The sequence below is a fragment of the Carlito syrichta genome, unplaced genomic scaffold (assembly GCF_000164805.1).
Source record: "Carlito syrichta isolate Samal-C Ts95f unplaced genomic scaffold, Tarsius_syrichta-2.0.1 Scaffold106302, whole genome shotgun sequence".
NCBI lineage: Eukaryota > Metazoa > Chordata > Mammalia > Primates > Tarsiidae > Carlito > Carlito syrichta.
This window is the reverse complement of record NW_007050398.1, coordinates 529,426-547,985: the sequence shown is the minus strand read 5'-3', so window position 1 is coordinate 547,985 and position 18,560 is coordinate 529,426. Positions and strand designations below refer to the sequence as shown.

General features: G+C 57.4%; 1 protein-coding gene across 1 annotated transcript in view; it reads right to left on the bottom strand.

The window, feature by feature from the left end:
• Positions 1-239: 239 nt before the first annotated feature.
• KIAA1549L (KIAA1549 like) overlaps positions 240-18,560 on the bottom strand; it is a 96,421-nt gene continuing 78,100 nt past the window's right edge. The window contains exons 19-23 of the mRNA XM_021716851.1: positions 16,356-16,715; positions 8,179-8,276; positions 5,812-5,960; positions 4,032-4,180; positions 240-2,165 (exon numbers count right to left, since the gene is read on the bottom strand). Of these exons, the coding sequence (XP_021572526.1) occupies positions 1,884-2,165; positions 4,032-4,180; positions 5,812-5,960; positions 8,179-8,276; positions 16,356-16,715 (1,038 nt within the window). The 3' untranslated portion in view covers positions 240-1,883. The remainder of the gene's footprint in view (positions 2,166-4,031; positions 4,181-5,811; positions 5,961-8,178; positions 8,277-16,355; positions 16,716-18,560) is intronic.

Here is an 18,560-nt window from a genome sequence, read left to right as displayed (position 1 = left end):
GACTTGATGATGTGGAACGATGGGGATGACGGGGTCGGACTCACCCATCTGCACGAAAAGGCCGAGTTTCTTTGACTCTCTGTTTGTTCCAGGGCATCAAATGCCTGGTGGACAGACGTCGGTCAGCATGGCTCGACCCATTGCATTGTCCTGCACTGTCCACAGCGTGGTGGAAGCAGATTTGGGTTCTGGGCCACAACACCTCCCTTGGTAGAAATATACCATATATACACATGGGATTACAAAAATACATTTTATTTATAGCTGTTTTCTTTTTAAGTAACAAAAAGCGAATGCTATGGAAGAGCAACCAGCACACCAAGAGGACACCACCTAAGGAGCTTGCTTGCAGGTTCCTCTCGGAACATTCCAGAAGGGCCAATTTGCCACCGAGAAGGAACAACGGCTTCTTTGAAAAGTCTGTGCTTGGACGGGTTGAATCTGATCAGTCCATTTCTCATCTTCTCTCCACAATCACGTGTCTGCCTTTTTCTTCCAGCAAAGACCAAAGAAACTTGTGGAGACAACATAAGATGTGCTCAGAAGGATGGACGTGTGAAGCTGGTGACCCGTGGCAGATGGGCTCTGACCCCCAGGACACCGGAGCAGCCCCCCACAGCAGGGGAGGAACCCGGCGACCCGCTCCCACAACACACTCAGTGGCCGTTCCGCCGACATGGACGGTGGTTGGCAGCGGTGCTCGGACTGCAGGGTCCGCTGGCTGGCGCTCTTGGGGCCGACTCGCCATGCCAGAGGGGCGGCTTGCGACCTCTTGGCCACCGTGGCCACTTGCCATTTCAGCATCCGTTCACTGCGGGGACCTGGCCATCTCCACACACTACTTATGGGTTATTTACACAAATGTGGTTCAGATTTTCTGCATCCAGAAGCTTCTGTACACAGAGGCTGCAGCCTGGGGAGATCATGGGTTTGCCGCCCATTTCCAGCAGGGATGGGTCACTGCTTCCTTTGCAGCGTGGGCGCTGGACCTCACGGCTGGAGAGACCGAAGTTTTCCTTTAAAAGTCCATGCATCGACGACCCCAAAGAGAGAGCTCTGTCCTCAAGCCACCCTCCAAGCAGGGCAGACAAAAGCCTCCACAAATGACTGTGTTTCTTCTGCAGGGTCCCAAAAACTCTCAGCACAAACTCCCCTCAGCGAGAGCATCACTCACAGGGGACTCGGTTTCCAAAGCGGCGACACCTTTTAAAAACGCTGTTGGTAGAAATCCCCCGGCCCTTCCTTCCCCTCTCTCGGCCTCTGTTTAACTAGTGGGGACACCAGTGGGAGGCAGGACTATTTACAGGCACAGCCTCGGCCCGACTGCCATCCGACTCAATTGACTCTGGACGTGAGCCTTTAGCAGGAAGGGGCTCAAGGTCCTCGGCTGCAGTCAGCGTCTCCCTCAGACAAGAGAGGGTTTAGTGGCGACAGCCATGGCCGGAGGACACGCGGGACAGTTGGGCGCTGCACCCACACGCCTGCACGGCCCCTGACACGGAAACAGAACTAACATGCAGAGGTCACCGGAGGTGGGAGCCACATCCTCTGCCCCCCGGTGTTTACGAAAACGTGGTGTGGGACAGGGTCTGGAGCTGGTGGTGCCCTTCGCAACCAAGGCTCCACAGGGACACACCCACCGTTCAGTCAACCCAGCAGGACAGCAGACCCAAGGCCCACGTGGGGACTTCCAACGCACAACCCGGGGGTTAGTTCAAGAATCCAGTGCTCGGGTGCTTCCTGTTTCCCAGAAGCCCCACGGGTCACTGTGTCCAAAGCCGAGGGTGGGAAGGCGTTCACCGTCCAGGACGCGGGTGCCACCACCCCGACAGAGAAGCCCGCGGGCCACGTGCCTGGAGCCTGGAAGCCCGGGGCCCCGCGGGCTAGACCTGGAACTCGAACATGTCCGTCTGCTTCTTGGCCAGCTTGGCCACCTCCTCCCGGATGGCCTTCACGAGCGCCGCGGTGGAGATGTTGGTCAGGGGCGCGTCGGGAGGGTCGGGCTCCGCCAGGCTCTGCTGCGAGCCCGCCACGGAGGGCGCCGGGGCCTGCTCAAGGCTGGGGTGGAGGCCGGTCGGCTGGCTGTACTGGCGGGGAAGCCTGGACGGCGAGCTGGGTGGGTACCGTGAGCGGGGGTAGGCCTCGATGTACCCCGGGAGGGGAACCTGTAGGGGAGAGAAGAGGCGGCCGGCATGAGGAGGGAGCTCGACTGGCAGGGAGGCGGGGGACGGAGGACAAGCAGAGGGAGGCCAGGGCCACTGTGCGTTTGGGAAATTGGGAGTCTGGACTCACCCGACATGCTGTTGGGAAGCCCCAAATCAGTGTAAATTTTGCTGCAGACAGCAACAGGTCATCTGAGTCCATGTCTGAATCTACTGGTTACCTTCGTTTCTATTTGTTCAGAGACAGGGTCTTGCCCCGTCCCCTAGGCTGGCATGCACTGGCCTGGTCACAGCTCACTGCAGCCTCGACCTCCTGGGCTCAGGTGATCCTCCCATCTCAGCCTCCTGAGTAGCTGAGACTACAAGTGCATGCTACCATGCTTGGCTAATTTTTTTTTTGTAGAGATGGGGGTCTCACTGTGTGGCCTAGGCTGGTCTCGAACTCCTGGGCTCCAGGAATCCTCCTGCCTCAGCCTTCCAAAGGGATTATGGGATTATGGGCGTGAGCCGCCGCACCCAGCCCATCTTTCTCTTAATCAAAAGCAGCTACTAGGAAGCTGGTCCTTTCTCACACTGGGGGAGGAACAGGGTGGCCCAGCCATCCTGTTGGGAAGGTCAGGTTTGCCATCATCTTTAAGGCAGTAAGAACCCACAGGTGTCTGGATGTAGCTTCACGTCTGGCTAAGGTATTGTCTGTAAGGATCTTGAGGGAAGGGGTCAAGGTTTTGGAAAATACTCCCCTGATCCCACAGAACGACTGTGTCACACTCCTGGAGTGAGGAGCTGTCAAAGCTGCGGTTTACGGCCTGGTCACAGATTGCCTACACTTCAAAAGGATTTTTTTTTTAGGTTGGAGTCTCACTCTGTCGTGCAGGCTGAAGGCCAGTGGCATGCTCACAGCCCCGCAGACTCGACCTGCTGGGCTCAGGCGATCCTTCTGCCTCAGCCTCCCAAGAAGCTGGATCTACAGGCATGTGCCACCACGCCCACCGAATTTTTATATTTTTGTAGAGATGAGTTCTTGCCAAGTTACCCAGGGTGGTCTCCAATTCCTGGGCTCGGGCAATCCTCCTGCCTCTGCCTCCCAAAGTGCTGGGATGACAGGCGCGAGTCCCTGTACCCACCCAGCCAGGCGGCTCTCCTTGTTTGCTGGCTTGGCTCACCCACTGCCCCGACGGGCAACTCAGAGGCAGCTGTGGGTGTGAACACCCGGGCCAGAGCAGAGTGCCAGGTCCCCTGGGCCACACACTCCGGCCCTCGGCCAGAGGCCAGGTAGGAGGAGTCTGAGGCTCTCTCTGCAGGGTGACTCAGCTCTGGGTGTCCAAGGCTTCATGTCCTGGCCCTTCATCCAGAATTCGACAGCACTTTCCAGCCACAAGAAACACATGATCGAAAGCTTTGGAGCCAGACAGGCACGGGTTTGAATTCCGGCCTCGGCACCTGCTCACTAGCTGTGTGGCCTCAGACATGTCACAGCACCTGGCCGGGCCTCGGTTGCCTCATCTGCAAAATGGGAGTAAAATGATAAAGCCATCAGGGGAATCACTCCTGCCTGACAGGATTGTGGTGAGGACTATACAAGCTCACACAAACAAGACATCGAATGCGGTGTCCGGTGCCTAGAACATTCCCAGCCATTTCTGAGGACAGAAATGTCCTTGGCTGAGGCCACCCAGCGGGGGACATGTGAGCCTGGCTGAGGAGGAGAGTCTCCAGGCCTGTGGCCGAGGGCCTGCTGACCACGCGGCTCTGCAGCAGCTGACTTTGGCCACGGGGGAGTTGAGGTAATGAACACCCGGCCTCAGCCTGTCCCTGCTTCCCCGGCGCACCCCGCGGGCAACATCCCCCGAGGAGCAGGAGGGCTCTCACCGAGTCGGCCCACTGGCTGGGGAGCTCGCTCTCCCCCGCATAGGACACCCAGGCCTGGCTCCGGTAGGAAGGTGGCGTCGGGATGAAGTAGCCGGTGAAGCCAGGTCTGCTGGCCGCTGGGATGGCGAACACAGCCGGCACCGTGTTACCTGGCAGGGAAGACAGCGAGGTCAGCAGAGGCTGGTCTCCGGGGCCTGGCCGTCCGGGAGCCAAAGAAGCCGGTGTCCCAGGCTCCCTGGTGCTGCTGGGTTTGAAGTCGCACTGAACCAGGACCCACTTGAGGGAGCTTGCTACGGGCTGTGACATTCGCTGGGGGAGACAGCTGTGTGTTTCAGGGAGGGGGACCCTGGCCATGACGGCTGAGACCCCAGGGAGGAGGGTGGGAGGTGGTGGGGGGAGCCTGGCCCCTGCTCCGTGGAGCTCTCTGTCCCCGAGGCCGAGCAGGCTGGAGTCCAGCCCTTCCTTCCTGTGCCCGGTGGGGTCTGCACACGCCCAGGGGCAGGGACAGCTTTCGCTAACATCATTAGATGCAGCCTGTGCTCCAAGTGCCCTGGACCTGTCTCCTCCCTCAGAGAGGTCGTGGGGGGTCCAGCCGGCACCCTGCCCACTGGGCTGCCTCTGGCTTGGGGGAGGGCGGTGCTGGGGAGCAGGGAGGATGCTGGCCCTGGCCCTGGCCAGGGGGTGCGAGGCCTTACTAACCTTCCCAGTCCAGGGAGGGCATCGTCTGCCAGGCTCAGCTCCTCCGTCTCTCCCCAACACCTCTCAACATGTGTCTTTTTAAAGGGCCAGGTATTTTTTTTTTCTTTTTTTTTTTTTAAATCAGTCTCATTGTCGCCCAGGCTGGAGTGCAGTGCCACGCTCACGGCCACCACAGCCTCGGCCTGCTGGGCTTAGGCAATCCTTCTGCCTCAGCCTTCCAAGTAACTGGGACTACAGGCATGTACCACCATGCCCGACTAATTTTTTTATTTATTGTAAAGACAAGGTCTTGCCAGGCTGGTCTCCAACCCCCAAGCTCAGGCAATTCTCTCGCCTCGGTCTCCCAAAGGGGTGGGATGACAGGCGTGACCCACTGCGCCGGGCTAGCCAAGCGTGGTTTTAAAGGGCGCAGGAGAAGCACCAACCGGAGTGGCCTCACTGGTGGGCTCTCTGGACTCTGTGGATGCTTGGATCCGTGTTGGCAACTGGGGCCTGCAGCATAGCCTAAAAGGCGTGGCTTGAACAGACAAAAGACCAGCTCGGTCTGGCGAAGGCCTCAGCTTCATTCCAGCATAGTCTGTGACGGCAAAGCACTGGAAATCCCTGTCGCGTCCACTGACAGGGAAAGGATGGTGTGGCTTGTCATGTTCAGGACACAGGGTGGTGTGCAGGGACAGCCTGGTGCCAGGCGGGTGTGTACAGCCTGGCGATATCTGGAAAGCCATATGGGACCAAGGAAGCTGTGTGAGGGGAAAGATATGAAGTGTGTAACCCGTTAATGGGTGCTGCCAGAGTGGGCATGGATGTAGCCAGGAGGTGACCTGTCATGCAGGGCTGTGGTCCCCTCCGGGGAGGGGAGGAAGGGAGTGGGCGCCTTATCTGGAAGGCTTAAGAGATGAAATGGCAGAAGGCCTCACCGAGGCCAGGCACATGGCGCCAGCTTGGGTGCAACCTGGGATTGTGTGGATTTCAGCGGCCCTTGGAGTCGGGGCTCCTGGGGTCAGGGAGGCTGTCCTCCGTGGCCTCGACTCCCGGGGTGGCACACAGAGGGGGCTTGGAGGGGAGATGCGGGCTGGCTCACCTGAGTAATTCAAGGCCGACTGGTCCAGCTGCGCCATGGACACGGGGCCTCGGGACACCTGTGCGAAGGGGGCGCCGTCGTGCAGCTGGGCGGGCTCGGGCCCCGCGGACTCCGCCCCTCTGCTCTTGCTGCCGATGTCTGAGGTGGACCTGGGGGTAGAGGGGCTGTGTCACTGTCGCCCCGACCTCAGGTGGCAGGAGGGGTGCCCCTGCACCCTCGGGCATGGGCAGCTGCCTCTAAGCCCCTAAGGGTGGGTAACATCAGTGGCCCGGCTGGAGTCATTTTAGAGGCTAAGGGTCAGCCTTCCCCTAGGGCTGCTTTGGCTGGGGAGTATTGAGTGTTCCCCCTCTCCACGGGGGAAGCAAAGCAATTGGTTGTGCGGGCTGGCCTCAGTGATGACATCATTGGCAGCCAATGAGAAGGCTTCGTTGGGTCACCCCACTCAGGGACAGAAGTTTGTTTTTTTTTTGAGCTGGAGTCTCACTCTGTCTCCCAGGCCAGAATGCCGTGGCACGCTCATGGCCACCCCAGTGTTGACCTGCTAGGCTCTAGCAATCCTTCCGCCTCAGCCTTCCGGGTATCCGGAACTACAGACGCACAGTACCACGCTCGGCTATTTTTTTAATTTTATTGTAGAGATGAGGTCTCGCCAAGGTACCCGAGCAGGTCTCAAACCTGCGGGCTCAGGCAATCCACTCGACTCGGCCTCCCGAAGTGCTGGGATGACAGGATGAGCCACCGAGCCCGGCCAGAACTTCTTTAACATTTCTTTTTGGTGCTCGGGCAACCAGAGAGCCAGGCCCCTCCCCACAGCCTGTGCCTATGTGCTCCGTGAGCCCACAGAGAGGACCTGGCTCTGCCCAGCGGCGTCTCCGGTTCAGGGGGTGCCCGGCCACAGGCGGTTTCCCGAGCAGGCATCACCTGGGCCTGAGGCAAATTCACAGGGACTTCAGGCTCCCAGAATCACAGAGGGAGGGAGGTAGGGCGGCAGCTGCAGAGGGCAGGGGCTGGTGGTCCACAGGGCACCTCCACAGGCGAGCAGAAGGCAGCCACAGCAAGAAAGGGAGAGGGAGGCACGAGTTGGGCTCCAGCTCCCAGCATTCAGGCCCATCTCCTCATCTGTGTCCGGGGCGGGGGCCAGTGGGTGGATGGCCTCACGGCCAAAAATCTCCTGTCTAGCCTGCGTCCATGGGCAGCGCGGTGCCCCCTGGTGTTGGGCACGGCCAGCGGGTGGTGGGGAAGGGTATGGGAGGAGACCGCGGGGTGAGGGAAAGCAAGCCTCTTTCGAACGGCTGATGGGGGCCCTCCCACCCGGAGCTCTGGGGAGTGAGGCCCCCCCGCTGTCTCTGGAGGCCCAGAGAGGAGGATGTGATAGTTTGATGACATGGCGCGTGGCGGTGGGGGGGGTGCTCGGGTGGGGTCTCTCTTCTCCCTTCTCCCTTCTCCCCCGACCCTCCTTCGCCTGTTCCTGCCGCCCTGGCTTCCCACATTCTGTTCCAGGCCCTGCTGCTTGTTCAGAAAACCCTTCCCACAAAGGCCCGAGTCCTGCTTCCTCTCTTCAGAGCCCTGTGGGGGAGTCCAGGGCTTCCAACGGCCTGTGGCCCCAGCGCTCCAGTTCCATAATCAGGCTCAACAGGCCGGCAGGTGCTAGGGCCTTGCGGTGGGAGCCCAGCTGCTGATTTGTACCCACCCAGCCGGCGAGGCTGACTCCGCGCAGCTGCACGTGCTCAACCTGGGCAGTGCGGGCAGGGCTTTTCCTGGGGAAAACTCCATTTTTCCCCCATTTTTACCAAGTTGGACTTGTGGTGCGCACACAGGGCGTGGCCAGCACGTCTTGGAAGGCTGGGGCAGGAGGGCAGGACTGTGGTCCCTGCATACCCCGGGCCCGTCCAGTCGTTCCCAGTGCTCCTGGCAGTTTCTTGTCTGCCCTTATGGCTTGTCACACCCTACGGAGCCAGGAGAACGTCTAATGTAGGGGTCACAGCAGACACACCTGATGGCAGACGTTTCAGCCACTCCCTCCTGGAAGGCCAGAGGTGGGGGCCACCCAGGCATGCCCCTCCCCATTTCCCAGACTCCACCCTTAAGTGGCACGCACGGCAAGAGGCATGTGCCACAACCACTGGGAAGACCACTGCTGGAACTGGTTTAGAGGCTCAAGGTCAGGCTACGGAACTTCAAGGTCAGGACTCTGGATTCTCAAGGACTTCCTATTTTAAAAGCCGTGCATGGTGGGGGCCCTCTGCCATCCCCACTTTCTTCATGGGCCTCTGGTGCCTGCACTGGTAACGCGCCCTTGAGCAGGCAGAGCTCGAGGACGAGCCTTTTCCAAACATTGCCAGCAAAGCAAAGAAAGGGAGGTGTTACCGCCTGAGAGACGCCACAGCTACAGGGCCGGTCCGGGGAGGCACGGGCGGCGGGGGCGAGCCCATGACCATCTCAGGCAGCTGTGAGAACCGGTAGGCCTGCGGGGAGACAGTCAGAGGGATGGTCACCCCAGGGCCGACTCTCCTCCCCGCCCACCTTCCTTGTGGCTTCCAGCCCCCTCTCCCTTCTCCTTCCCCCAACGCCCACCACACTGGGCCAGGTCGCTGCATCACGGTGCCTCGGCCTGGACCACCAAGGCCCCTCCCGCCTCACCTCGGGCTCCTCCCCGACTGGAGTAGTGCCTTCCTTCCCATCAGCCCCCAGCCTGCTCTATCTGTCCCTGTGTTGCTTTCCATGGTGGCAAGGATCGCGCCTGGCTACGTTGCTGCTTGCGTATTTACAGCCTGCCACCCACAAGACCACAGTAAGGGCAAGGGCTTGTTGTCAGCGGCACCCTCGTGCCTGGAGATGACAGATGGTAGGTACCTATTAGGTGGATGAATGAATGAGTGAATCATGGAGTGTATTTTTCATTCTTTCTCAGGGACAACAGGCTTTTCTGGGGGTGGGGTGATGAATTTGGAGTCAGACGAGTGGACCACAGGTCCTTAAGCAATTTGAGTGACATTTCTGGACCCCAGTATCCTCTTCTGAAATGGAGACAACATGCTCCAAGCGCTGCTGAGCAGATCGGGCGAGTCCATGTATGTGAGCACTGTTCAAAGAGAAGACGCTGGACCTGCCACACAAGTGCAGACTTTATGACATGCGAGGGACAAACAGAAAATGAACAGAGACTGGCAGGATTAGGGAGAGCCAAACCGCAGCCTCCCAGCAAGAGAAGGTTGAGAAATGCTCTCTGGGAAGACAAGCTGGCAGGGGTTTCCTGTCCATCTCTCTCTCTGGGTACCACGACTGCCACATGTCTCCAGGGGCAGATGGCAGGACTCTATTTTTTTTTTGAGTCAGAGTCTTCCTGTTGCCCCCACTGGAATGCAGGGGCACACTTTTCATGGTCATCTCACCCTCCATCTGCTGGGCTCAGGCGATCCTTCTGCCTCAGCCTTCTAAGGAGCTGGAACCACAGGTATGCACCACCACACCCTGCTGATATTTTGATTGACTGTAGAGATGAGGTCTCGCCAAATTGCCCAGGCTGGTCTTGAACCCCTGGACTCAGGCAATCCTCTCGCCTCCGCCTCCCAAATTGTTGGGATGATAGGCATGAACCACCACACCCAGCTGGATGGCAAAACTTTAAACTGAAGGCCTCAGCACAGGGAACCTACAAATAGGAGTCTGTTTTTATGTTTTTGAGTCAGGGTCTCACTCTGTCATCCAGGCTGGAGGGCAGTGGCATAAACACAGCTCACTGCAGCCTCGACCTCCTAGGTGCAGGCAATCCTTCTGCCTCAGCCTCCGAGTAGCTGGGACTACAGGCATGCGCCCGGCTAAGTTTTTGAGTTTTTGTAGAGATGTGGTCACACTATGTTGTCCAGGCTGGTCTCAAACTCCTGGGCTCAAGAGATCCTGCTGCCTCAACCTCCCGAGTAGTTGGGACTGTTCCTGGTGCTGTTGATATGAATTTACGTCTTTGCAAATTCTGTTTCTGAATGATGTATATCCAGTGTATAAACTGAATAAAAATACAAAGTAGAGAATACTAGTCAAAGTGGTGTCTGGGGCAAATACTGGACATGTCTGCGACTTTTAGCTGTATTGTGAAAAAGGTGACAATTTAGAAAAGTCCATTTCACTTGTGTTTAGTGACAGAAGTTTGCGGCAACCACCTTCAAATTTTTAAAATTTTTACCCATTCTCAGTATTAGGAAAGCGAAAAATTTGCCAACCTCAAATGTGTTAATAACTCCAGGAAGCTCCATGTATCCGAAGCAGCATAAAAACAATGAAACACACACCTGGATACATTGTTGTGAAACTGCAGAACACCAAAGGCAAAGAGAGGATCTTAAAGGCAGCCAGAGAGAAAAGGCACACCACCCACAAGACGGCGCAGGTGGATTGAAGATGCCTTCTCTGTAGCACTCAGGGGTCACGGAGGCAAAGGTGCACAGAAAATCAGGGTCAGCCCAGAAGTGTGTTGGTGATGCTAACTTTCCAGAACAGAAACGAGAGAAAACACCTGCCAGATCTAGAAGTGCTGACAAAGTCGGCCTGGATGGTGGCACTACTGAGCTGTGCCTCTGCTTTCTGAGGATCTGTGTACACCGTGTATGGCAGGAGAATTTGGGGAGCCAAGACTACAGCTCCATAGATCCCATGCTCCCTGGAGGTTGGAACCACATCTGCTTGACTAAGCAAGGTGTCCTTCGCCTGGAGTGCTGGGCGGCCACCTTCAGGAGGAATGGCATGTGAGCCAGAAGGACAGACACCCAGGCTCTCGTCTCGCCTCAGCCATTCATATCTTGGACATGTTATACAGTCTCTCTGAGCCTTGTTTTACTTTTCTTGTGACATATGACACCAGCTCAGTTCATGGGCTTCCGAACATCTCCTTGGCTGTGGAACCATTCTGATAGCCCCTAGGACGCATTTGGCTGAAGTCCTGGTGAACTCGGCCCTCAGCTCCCTGTCTCATGACCCTGGGACCTCCCCAGACCCTTAGAGTTTGCAAATCCTTGTCCTGACGCCCTTCCAGCTTTTCACTCCATGGTTATCAGCAAACCCACACACAAGTCACATCTTTTCCGACACAGAGAGAAGAGGTCTGCAGTCCTGTCCTCCCTCTGGCCTCTCCTACTGCTCAACATACGAGGCAGGCCATCTGTTTTTATCTCTGGCTCTTGGAGGCCTATTCAGAAGTTGACAGTTTTCCAACCGAGAAAGGGCTTTCCCCACCATGTCTATCCCACAGCAGTTCACCAAGAGAACCCGTGAAAAGCTCCGAAATTCTGATGAGCACCCAGGGAATCTCCTGCCTGGAAGATTCTGCAAGGTACAAAACAAGACCATGCGTCGGACAGATGAGCCCTCTGGGCTGAATCCTCGGGGTCGTGGGGCAGCCACAGGGCCACACAACAAACAGGCAGCCTGGGCCATGAGCTCACGGGCCAGGGATGCCTGTTGTGTCCTCCCACTGCCTCGTGAGGTTCCCCATGGCTCCGAGCCCTCCGTTTTAGTGTTCTAGTGCCTTCCTTGAGGGATTCGGCTCTCTCCCGGCTGCCTGGGAACTGAAATCCCATGGGAAGCTACTACACGAAACTGTCACCAGGTCCTACATTCCCAGTGCTGTGATGGTGACGGTGAGGTGTCCAGCCTGGGGCCTGAGGATGCCCTCTCTTGGGGTCCCTGCCCTCTGGCCAGGAAGGAGATCGGTGACTCGGAACTGAAGACTGTCTTTGTACCTGGGCTTGGGTCTCTGAGGCTGGTGGAGGTTGGTGGGAACCGGGCATGCCTGGAATCGGACAGGCTCTGGGCTTGGAAGAGTGGGTGGAACGTGGAAGAAAGGGGGGTGACCACAGTCTGTTCAGCGTTCCGGTCCCGGGTGCCCCTGGGTGGCAGGTGAGGGGCTGGGTCCTTTCCAGCAATCCCAGGGGAGAGTGAGCCCAGACAGTGTGAGGCCTCGGCAGGAGGCACGGAAGAAGCCAGGGACCGTGAGACTACTCTGCCCAGAGGAAGGAGAGCCGGGCTGCAGGGGACGCCCGGGGCCATTACCTGGGGCCCAAGGGGCTGTGTCCTGTTCGCCGGAGGCCTGGGAGCCCATCGAAGGTGGGAGTCCAACAGACAGGGGCCCCACGTCTCCTCTGGGAAGGCCAGGCAGCAGCAGGAGCACAGCAGGCCTGGCTTCCCAGCCCACAGGAGGTGGGAGGTGGTGGGGTCTCACCAGAAGGCTTGGACGTCCCGGGGAGTGATGCCCGAGGGGGAGGACACTGTTAGAGAGGGGAGGAGGCAGGAGTCTGTGTGCTGGGCGGGGAGAGAGAGGAAGTGAGAGGAGGAGAGGAAAGAGAGGACGAGGGAGAGAGGGAGGCGGTGAGAATAAGACAGAGAAAGGAAGGAAGAGAGAGACAGAAAGAGAGGGGGAGAAAGAGAAAGAAAGAGAAAAAGGGAGGAGGAGGGAGAGTAAGACAGGGACAGACAGAGAAAGAGAGAAAGAGGGAGCAGAAAAAGAAAAAAGCGGGAGGAAGAGAGAGGAGAGGGGGGAGAGGGTGGGTGGGTGGGAGCCCACTCAAGCAAGGGAGGAGGAGGAGGTCTGGCCAAGCAAGGTCTGAAGGAGGAGGTCTGGCTACCCTGCCTGAACCGCCCCCCGAGACATTTGGGGACAAGGACTTTTAGGGGGTGCCAGCCGGAGCGGTCAGACAAGGATGAGCTGGGACCAGATACTGCAGCCCCACCCCCGGGCGCCCCGAAAACAGTCTGAGCCGATAGAGACCGAGGGGGGGAACACAGAACAGGAAGGTCCCCTTTCTGGCCACTGGGTTTGGGGCCAAGCTCCGCGGTCTCTCCCGAAGACTCCCTCTCCCCACTTTCCTGCCCCAGCCTGGCCCATGCACAGAGCGTGGCCACCTTCCCGGGTTTCTGAGAGTCGGACAGCGCGTCAGCAGTGGTGTCAACCCCTGCGGGATCCCCCCTTCACCAGGCCGCCCATGATTGAGGACAGCCGGAGTGGACAAGGCCCCAGAACAGCAGGCCAGATGGGGCCCAGAAGACACTCCAACTTGACTCGGACAAACACGAGAACGCAAGGAATGGAACATTCCTTTCCTTCTCCTTTTTTGGGTAAAGACAGGGTCTCACTATGCTGTCAGGCTGGCCTCAAGCTCCTGGGCTCAAGCGATCCTCCCCCCTCAGCCTCTCAAGTAGCTGGGTCTGCAGCCGTAGACATGTGACATTTCTCGAACCCAAGTGTTGTGGCAGAATCAAGCTCATTCCTGACATGTCGTGCATTTCATCATTGACATTGACATTGACACTGACATTGGGGGGGTTGCTTGTTTTCAGGGGGAGAGGAGGAAAAAGACTAACATTTCCAGCTTTGCCCCACTGGAGATGCCTGCCTTGCTGGGGTGAGGACTGGAATGAATGGTCCCTGCCACCAGTGAGCTTCCTTGGGAGAGGATCATGCCCACACCTGGGTGTGGGATTCTCGCCCAGCCTGAGGACACCCCACAACTCACTTTGGCTTTGAAGTCAGGCAGCTCCAGGTCCTAATTAACATCCAGCCACTTATATCCGTATCAACGTGGGCATGTTTCTTTCCTTCTGCACGCCTTGGTTTCCTCATTGAGTCCTCTGGGATCATCGTGACCTCACAGGGTGGCTGTTGGATCGGAAGGGATCAGGTCTACACAGCGTGGCTTAGTGTCTGGTGAACAGAGCCAGCTGTCTTTCCTGCTGTTCCAGGTGGGCCCACCTGTCAGGAGGGTCTGCGGAAGGTGTGGCTTGAGCCCTGTGGTCTTTTCCAAACCCCCCTCCTCTGTGCCAGCAGGAAGGCTGTAGGACATTTCCGTTCTTGGCGCAGGCTGTTAGGACTGCCGTCAAGATTAGATGGGTCATTAGGTTGGAGCTTGAAGTCGTCACAGATCCCAGCAGTAAAATAGGACCAAGAGTCTTGGAAACCACAGTGTGGACCCCAGGCTGCTGGCAGGGGCCTCTTCTGGGACACTGACACCCTGGGCCTGCCTGGCGGGCTGAACCCACCAGCTCCTGGTGCTCCCTGGCAGGGCCCCGAGCCTTCCGCTTTAGGGGATGGAAGCCGTCATGGTTGTCCTTCCAAGTCGCTGCTTTTCAACTGCTTTCCGCAAGGTCGCTGCACAGGGGAACTCGGGAAGAGGTTGGGGTGAGAATCGTCATTTCTAGGGCGGCATTAGCGAGCTCCTTTCATGACGAGAAGGGCCACAGGTGTGGCTGGCCAAGATGGACCCGCCGTGATGAGAGGTCTGCCCTGACGCTGTCCCCTTGGAGGCCAACCTCTGTCGCCCACTCTCAGGGCCTTCCCATCTCAGGCGGCTTCATTGTAAAGATGCACGGTCCGACAACTAAGTTCGTTGTGAGCCATCCTAGAAAACGTGCTCCATACCCTGGCCAAAGGTCACCACAGTCACTTTGAGGTCCTCCCCTTGGGAAGCCAGGCACCGACACCAGTGCCTCGTCCACTCATCAAAACAATTTTGGAACTCCTTTTCTGGAACAGCCATCAGAGCTGTTGTCGTAGGACCCTTGAAACCCTGAATGTCCAGATGTCTCCCTTTCAATATTTCCTTTATCTTCGAGTAAAGAAAAAAGTCACTGGGGGCCAGATCAGGTGAGGAGGGAGGGTGTTCCAATACAGTTGCTCATACAGTGCTGCCAACTTTGCGAACTTAAATGTCAGTGGCAACAAATAACAGTGACAGCTCCGATGGCCATTCCAGAAAAAGAGCTCCGAGACTGCTTTGATAGGTGGGCTAGGCCAGGCATCAGTGCAGCGCTTCCCAAGGGGAGTACTTCGGAGGTGACCATGGTGATATTTGGCCATGAGGCACGGAGCACTTTTCCTAGGATGGTTCGCGAACCTGATTGCTGAACCTTGATGGGGCCCCAGTACGCGTCTTAGATGGTTTCACGCCCCATCTGTCTGTGTGTCGCCAGTCGGAAGACTTGTTCTAGGTGTTGCAGCTTTTTTTGCCCAGAATCCCAGACCCCGCCCAGAGCCCAGAACCTGGTGCCTCTACGTGCATATAGTGCTGTTTATGACAATCGTGGCTCATGAGATGATGTCTGTCTGCTTAAAAAAGCTTTGTGCAAGCACTGTGGTGATGAATGAAATTATAATTGCCGAGACCCACGCAGTTCACAGAGGGTCTCGGCCCTCGGACACTTTCTCACAGGTGGACTGCGGGTACCACAGAATGGACGGCCCGTGGTGGATGCATCCTGGGCATGAACGGCGCACCCGGGAGCCATCTCATGCCGCACACGTCAATCTGCTGGACTTTTGCGACAATTCCAAGAGGACGTTGTCTTTCTTAGTTGTTTCTTTTCATCTGAATTCAAGTAATTTCCCCGAGTTACAGAGTGAGCAAGCGGCCTGCCCACCTAAGCAACAGACAGAACGAGGCTCCAAAAAGGGTATTTGTCTGGGAGCGAGCATGTGGCAGGAATGCCTGGGCCCTGGCCAACCATCTGCGTGTTCAGGGTGGTGAAGAGAGACCAAGGTTCTTCAGGGAAAATGAGCAGACTGCATGGCTGTCATGAGGTCACCATCCCTGGTGACAGGGATCACCACCCAGGGTGGCACAGATGAAGCCGGACGGGCAGAAGGAGCGTGTGTGTGTGAGACTGCATGTCCTTTGTGCAAGGGTGTGGCTCTGCAAAGCTTCTTGGGACAGCCCTTAGCATCAGACATTTATGCGTGAAAAAACCCTCCCTTTGTGGCCGTCCCCAGACCTATCAGTCAAGTTTGCTGTTGTTATTGCTGTTGGGGTTCCCCTCTGTCGCCCAGGCTGGAGTGTCTTGCCACAACCACGGCTCATGCAGCCTTACCCTCCTGGGCTCAGGGGATCCTTCTGCCTCGGCCTCCCAAGTAGCTGGGACTACAGGTGTGTGCCACCATGCCAGCTAATTGAAAAAAATTTTTTTTTGTATAGATGAGGTCTTGCCATGTTGCCCAGGCTGGTCTCAAACTACTGGGCTCAGGGAATCCTCTTACCTTGGCCTCCCAAAGTGCTGGAATGACAGGCATGAGCCACCGCACTGGCCTTGTTTTTGTTTGGTTTTGACCACAGTTACTGTTCTGATCTGACAGCTCTCACATGGCAAAGCTGGGATTCAAAGCCAAGCCACCTGGCTCAAAGCCCACAGTCCTCACCCCAGGCTACCCAGTCTCTCAGCACGGGGTCTGGGATGCCTTTGGACATCTTAAATGGGTCTCACACTTGAAAGAGCAGGAAACCACCTGGGTATGGAGAATGAGGTCAGCCCTCGACGGGAGGGAGCACAGAAAAGGAAAGCCACCCTAGGACCTATGAAGTAGGAGGGGACATTCCTTCTCCCGCACCGGGGCTGGGCATCAGGGCTCTTTGTGTGCCCTGCCCGCAGGAGTCAGTGGCCTGGACTCTGGTTGTGGTGGGAGCGGGGACGAGAGCCTGGCACCCTCGCCTCCAAACCCCAAGCCCCTCAGCTCGTGGTCCCTGCTTCACGTCCCTGCTGGGAGCGCGCGCGAGGGACGTGCGACTCACCGGCCGGGGCAGGCTGTACTGGTATACGTCCGGGCGGTAGGTCGGCACCCACTGCACCCCTGCCCGAGGCCGTGTCATGGTCCCCGGGGCGCTGGTCACCACCTCCGAGTAGGGCGGGTGCTGGGCCGAGCCGTGGGTCTCCTGGTGGCGGCTCTGGCCCGCGTGGCCTGCATGGCCTGCGGACGCCAGGCTGAAGGCCTCTTCCAGCAGCAGGTGCATCTGCTGTCGGACCTCGTCGATGGACGGCTGGGAGCTCAGCGTGGACGTCTCTGAGTGGCCCTTCGCCTGCCGGGACCGGCCGTAGCCCCGGGCCTCGTGGACTCGGTCCACGTTGGTTTCCTCAATGATCTCGGGCTCGGTCTGTGGACATGACAAAGCAGGGTTTGTGAACGGGCTGTGACTCATTCCTAAACACTTGTGGGGACAGGCGTGCTCATTTTGAGGCCATCCTGCGCGCCCCCTCCAGGAAGTCCTCTGCCAGGAGGCCACACTCCCTTTGACATTGGGCATGTCACTGGCCCATCAACCCACACTGCAGGCTTTGCCAATTAGCCAACAGTCATGAGAAGCAGCTTTCCTGTTTTTTTTGAGTCAGAGTCTCACTCTGTGGCCCAGGCTGGAGTGTAGGGGCACACTCACGGCTACCACAGCCTCGACCTGCTGGGCTCAGGCGATCCTTCTGCCTCAGCCTTCCAGGTAGCTGGAACTACAGGCACACGCTACCACACCTGGCTAATTTTTGGACTTACTATAAGTTGGAGTCTCGCCGAGTTTCCCAGGGTGGTCTCAAACATCTGAGCTCAGGCAGCCCTCTTGCCTCTACCTCCCAAAGTGCTGGGATGACAGGCATGAGCCACTGTGCTTTTTTTGTTTTTTAGTTCCATTTTTCTTGTTTATTAATTCCATTTTTTTTTAAGAGACAGAATCTCTCTCTCTGTCACCCAGGCTGGGGTGCAGCGGCACGACCATAGTTCACCACAGCCTCGGACTCCTGGGCTCAAGCGATCCTCTTGTCTCAGTCTCCTGAGTAGCTGGGACTACAGGCACAGGACACCATGCCTAGTTAATTTTTAAATTTTATTTATTTTATTTTTAGTGAGAAAGCAGGATTTATTGAGAGGACAGAAAAGCTCCCACAGTGGGAGGGGACCCAAAGGGGTTGCCCTTTATTTTTTAAATGTTTTGTAGAGACAGGGTCTCACTATGCTGCCCAGGCTAGTCTCCAACTCCTGGCCTCAAGCAATCCTCCTGCCTCAGCCTCCCAAAGTGCTGGGATTACAGGAGTGAGCCACCATGCCCAGCTGAAAAATGGTTTTCATTCACAAAATTAATGGTCAGAGACCTTCTCCACCCTCATGGCTCTGGGTACAAGCACCATAGTGTCCTGTAACCTACATCTAGAGGGGCAGCGCTCAGACTCACTCTCTAAATGGCCCTATGTCCAGCCATGGGTTAGGGCATCACAAGGGCCTGATGCCAGCTACCAGAAACAGCAGTGGCGCACACTTCCAGATCACCCACCTCACAGCGCGGTGCGTATCCTGTCAGCTCTGGGTGGGCCTTGCCCCCCCACCCCGGCAATGCTGGCACCTGCTTGCGTTTGAAATCCACTGATCTAGAACGTTCTCCTGCCTTCCTCCCTGAATGTTTCTCTCAGGAGCAGCTCCAGGACCCAGGTGGGCGGAGAGCTGGGACTCAGCTCTGGAGCTGGCTGTGTGGACATCTGGGGCCGGCCTCACACGGATGTCCTGCATTGGCTTGCTGACGAGCACACGCTGAGCACAGGCTTGCCTTCTGCACCCAGACTTTGGTGTCATGGTGAGGTGGACGCCTGCGAGAGCTGACCTCCCCGTCCACACTGCACAGACCTCAGCACACAAGCACACACAGGCAGAGCTGAGGGATGCCCGGTGACACCAGCAAACTGTGTCCTTGTGGCACTCCACAGCAAAGGCCGGAGGCCAGAGGTGTGTGGGCAACAGCAGAGACACAGGCGGAACCCGCCCAGAGGCCCTTTGAAGATGGATGGGCAAATAAACTGCACTGCACATACATGGTGGAGTACTATGCAGCCACAAACAAGAACAAAATCATGGCCTTTGCAGCAACATGGATGCAGCTGGAGACCATCACACTCAGTGAGCTATCATAGAAGCAAAGAACGGAATACCTCACACGGGAGGACATTGCTGGGGGAGGGAGGGA